This window comes from Engraulis encrasicolus, chromosome 17 (assembly GCF_034702125.1).
Source record: "Engraulis encrasicolus isolate BLACKSEA-1 chromosome 17, IST_EnEncr_1.0, whole genome shotgun sequence".
Taxonomy (NCBI): Eukaryota; Metazoa; Chordata; class Actinopteri; order Clupeiformes; family Engraulidae; genus Engraulis; species Engraulis encrasicolus.
In genome coordinates this window covers 41,470,224-41,475,223 of record NC_085873.1, presented here as the reverse complement: position 1 = coordinate 41,475,223, position 5,000 = coordinate 41,470,224, and the positions used below count along the sequence as shown (strand labels likewise).

The 5,000-nt window shown below is 44.2% G+C and overlaps 1 protein-coding gene across 1 annotated transcript in view; it reads left to right on the top strand.

Annotated features, from left to right (window-relative positions):
- pcdh15b (protocadherin-related 15b) overlaps positions 1-5,000 on the top strand; it is a 225,974-nt gene that overhangs the window by 107,722 nt on the left and 113,252 nt on the right. The window contains exon 17 of the mRNA XM_063220981.1: positions 3,318-3,411. Coding sequence (XP_063077051.1) covers positions 3,318-3,411 — 94 coding nt within the window. The remainder of the gene's footprint in view (positions 1-3,317; positions 3,412-5,000) is intronic.

The following is a 5,000-nucleotide window of genomic DNA, read 5'->3' as shown; positions in this document are numbered from 1 at the left end:
TTTTCCCATTGGCAACTACCAAAGTTGCTAACAGGCTAACAACTTCTCTTTTGAGAAACTCACCCCTGGATTGGCCATAGTGCAGTGGTTCTCAAACTTTTCCCATCATTCCCCCCCTTCAGAGGCTCTAAATGCTTCCAAGCCCCCACCCCCAGCAACAGCAGCAGCAGACTTATTTTGCGATCGCTGCGCAGAATCAAAGGAAAGGTGACTGGTGAGATTGAACAAAGAGGGACTGCAGTCGAATGCAGATGTGTGTTCATTTCATATGCAGTTCAAATTCATGACAATTAATAATATCATGTTGGTGAGGGCTTTAAACTTATTGACTTATTGGCGAGACAGGAAATAATTTCCTTGCGGAATTTAAAAACAAAAAAAAAATCAGATGTCACACGCCCCCCCTGAGATGCCTCCGCGCACCCCCAGGGGGGCTTACGCCCCACTTTGAGAAACACTGCCATAGTGCATACAGGGCATTTGGCCTGTTTATGATTTTGGCCCGGACCTCCTACTAGAAGTGGTCACTTAAGGGCCGTACACACACGTCACTGCTAGTTACTCGCTCAGCGAATGAACTCAATAGAATGTCAATGTGTTCCAGCGAGACTAGCAGGCGAGTAGGCGAGTACTGTACAAGCAATGCGATGTGGGCGGATCCCGAGTTGAAAATATTTTATCTTCGAGCGAGGCGAGTAAGCGAGTAACCAATTGGAAGGCAGAGTTCGGTACTTCTCGTCTGTTCATTGGTAGTTAAAGCCGCTTAAACTTTCAGCGAACGTTCCATAAAAGAGAGGCGAGTAGGCGAGCAAGCGAGAAGCTAGTAAATAGCAGCGATGTGTGTGTACGGCCCTTTACTGCAAGCTTCTCTGAGAACCGTCCAGCATTTTGGCTGGTCCAAAGAGCCCAGTTAATTAAGGATCGCTGTGGGGTGGTTACGTACACCATATAATAACGGCCCATCAAACCACCCTTGCAAAGTATTCCAGTATCCCAACAGCAGCATTGCATCCCTTTATACAAATTACAGCGGCAGCTGCCCGGTCTTGGTTGGAAATGCCCAGCCTGACTTTTGGCCCCAGTACAGCCCTGCTACCATACCCACTATCCTCTCCAATAACAACTGCTATTCACACAGAGTTGGTAAAAGAGACCCTCTCGGGAAGGTCTTAGATTGGATACTTTATTCATTCCTTTGCTGGCATGCCATATTATTTATCTATTTATTATTATTATTACAATTATTTATTTATTTGTATTATTCTTTTTATTTATTTATACATTTATTTGTTTTTCCTCCAGGCAGTCCTGCCTGCTCTGCAACCCAAATACGTCCTCCCAAGACCAACTCTTATGTATATTTAAACCAGCTGTTTAAAAAGCAGTAGAGAGTAGCCACTCTGGCAGAGAGGATGGAGTGGAATCATTGCAGTGAAAGTGGAATTATTGCAATGCTGGATAGAGGACAGCGGACCTCGAGAGCCCCAACACTGGCCCTTGAACATCTCTCCTAAATCTGGAGATCAGAGTAGAACTCAGCAGACGGATCAGATCAGATTGGTGGAATGACCTCTGCTCTGCACCAGGCTGGATAGCAACTCTCAACACTCTCATTTGCATGGCTCAGATGAGAGAGAGAGGGAGAGAGAGAGAGAGAGAGAGAGAGAGAGAGAGAGAGAGAGAGAGAAAGAGAAAGAGAAAGAGAGAGACAGACTGCTGCTCAGTCAATGCTGTCTGGGCACGCACAGACTGAAATGCTCTGTTCCCCGTTGGGTAGCGTAAGGGCTTCCGTACACCGGCTCTGACAAAGTGCGGTGCACTTTTGCTTCAGACAGAATTCGGACCCCCAAACCCAATTTCACCCGAACATTGCATTGATAGTCAATGGGCGGCGCCGACAAAATAGAACTTGTCTCTAATTGCTATCCGACATCGGAGAATGTCTGCGGACATCGGCGCCAGTGTGCGTGGTTCTATTGAAAACAATGGAATCGAATTTTAGCTGAGCAGTGCTCAGCACTTTGTCGGAGCCGGTGTGCGGAAGCCCTAATGCTGTTATGTTAAATGGGACCTCATATTCCTTTGTCTTTGATGGTGCCTAATAGAGAACTGTGTCTGTGTTTGTGTGATTGCACATGTCATACACAATGGGCCTCATTTTTCAAGCCACCAAAGAAACCATCAAATATTAAGAGTGGAATACTTGAAAACTTAAAAATGGACTTAAATAATAAGTCTCATGCAGTTGTTGACCTACTATGTCAAGTTAACACGGCACTCCCTGCACTAATTCAAACTGGAAGAGACGTCGGGTTTGTATCCAAAGTAGGCCAACATTGATGAAATATTTTTTAATTAATAGGGCATATTTACGATAATACCTGTCGTAGCGATCTTATTGTTCCTGTGCTCACAATGAGATTTGATAAATGCCAAACATTTCACAGAGACGAACGCACATACAATGTATGCAAGTTTTCCGTCTTACAATAGTTTGATAAATCAGGGTCATTATGTTTGTCCCCAAATAAACATGTTTTGTGCATATATAAAAGATTATGCATATTATTAGTTGTGATCTTAACAGCAGGGTAGACAGGGGATTCATTTATCTGCTATGGCTAGATGAGTCATCAAACAGCATCCTTGTCTATGACCTTGTCTAAAATTACAATTAAATCGTGCGACACTTTTAAAAACAATGTAACAGTAGAAGAACTCTTGTCTTGCCAAGAACCCTCAACAGTGCACAGTCCTCCAGCAACATAAATAATTTAAAGAGCGCGCACTTGACAAAATGATTTTATATAAAGGAACTGAGGCTTGTTAAGGCCAGCTGCTTGGCATCTCGTCTGACATTTAAAACTTTTCTTTTTTCCCCTTCCTTCGTCTGATGTCAAAGCGACTTCCTTTAAGGGAAAAACACCACTGAGACAAAAAAGACAGCTTGTCACCACGATAGACAGAAACATGGCATCCAAGTCTATAGTGTTGTATTGGATAATTAATCTCACATGGATTAATAATGAATGGTCTGTCTTGATTCTAGTGCTATTTGGTATGTTTTATCCATATTCTTTGGGGATCCTGGGGCCTGTGGAAAGGAATTTTGTAACAGAAGTCCCCTTTTAATCCAACACGAGTGGACGGATGAGTGTGTCATGGAACCAACACAGAGCAGCTCATGCTATGCTTGCCAAGCACATTTCACAGCAGTTTGCCAATATCACAGTGGGTTCCTTCACAAAAGCATTATTCCTTTTATTTGTTTGTTTGTTTAGCTGTGTGTGAACAGCTGTTTGTGTTTATGCTTGCAGGACTGGGCTGCTGCTGCTGGACAAGGCTCTGGACAGGGAGACGAGAGATCGATACACGCTGGTCATCACCGCCTCCGACGGAAAGGCTGATGGGGTATGGCAAGCCCAGCGGGAGGCTTACTTTTTTCTCTGCAAACACTCAAATTTCTCTTTTGTTTTGTCACACTTTGCAGATGGTTTTCATCCATATTGCACACTCTGGTTCAAGACTTTTGCTTTTGCTTTTTGGGCTGCTTTACAGTAGTTGGCTGTAGTTTCTCATTGTAAGACTACTCTTTCTACTTACCGGATAGTGTAGGGGGGACAACTTTGTTTTGCTTTGTTCTTTAGATGTTCATTTTTATACTTACATTTTCGATTTCAAATGTAAGATCAAATGCAGAAAAAAAGAAAGACAATCAGAATCCAGTAAAACCAAGTCCTGTAGCTGCGTACCATAAACAATGGATAACAAGATGTTCAACTGGACATGTTAATGATGTCTGTTGGCCAAGCTTTGATATCAGCCAACAAAAACAGAAATAAGCAAACAGAAGTGCTATTGCATTTTAGAAAGAAAACAAGCTTTGATCTGTCTTGTATAATCAAATCATTGTGGCCAAACGTGTACTTGGAAATATACTACTTCAGATGAGTCATGCTTACGGTTATTGGCGTTGAGGCGACATGCGCTCTTATCTCTTGTTGTCAGTTCAAAGCCTCGGGTAATTTGCACAGCAGTGGCACATGCAATACTTTCATGGGAACTTAATAGGTTCTGGCAAGTGTTGTTTGTAGCCACCTGACTAGACATAAGGGCATTCCATTGGAAAGTCATTCCTATGCTTTTGAATGGTACAGTAGCACAGTGGGCAGTCATGGGTAATCATAGGTAGGATGTCAGACCTGTAGCCCAAAGGTTACCGGTTTGACTCCCAACCCGCCAGGTTGGTGGGGGGAGTAATCAACCAGAGCTCTCCCCCATCCTCCTCCATGACTGAGGTACCCTGAGCATGGTACTGTCCCGCCACACTGCTCCCTTGGGGCGCCATTGGGGGCTGCCCCCTTGTGCGGGCGAGGCATGAATGCAATTTCGTTGTGTGCAGTGTGTCGTGAACACTTGTGTGCTGTGGAGTCCTGTGTCACAATGACAATGGGAGCTGGAGTTTCCCAGTTGGGCTTTCACTTCACTTTCGCTATAGCCTCTCTCCAATGGAAGAGCGTACAGGAAAGCTAAATCCCTGAGACATATTGCAGTGGATAGCCCCACCCCCACACATACGTTGCCCACTCAATCATGCGCTCCATCTATTAGTCCATGGGCTCATTTGGGGAGCCAATCATTTGAATCACTCGGCTGAAAAAGCGGCGGTTACTTCTTCTCAGAGCGGCTACTCTTGCAAACCTTTTAACCTTATCGTCACGCTCCATGCTCAGGCAGCCATCCATTTAACTCGTGCATCCATCTATCTTTCCTTCCGTCCATTTTCATCCATCTGCCCATTGATCTATCCATTCAGGCATCTACATATCCATCCATTAAGATGTCCATCCATGCATCTGTCTATACATCCATCTCAGATCTATCCATTCATCTGTCTATCTATCCACCCATGCATCCAGTCACCGATCCATCCATCCATCCATCCATCCATCCATCCATCCATCCATCCATCCATCCATCCATCCATGCATGCATACATA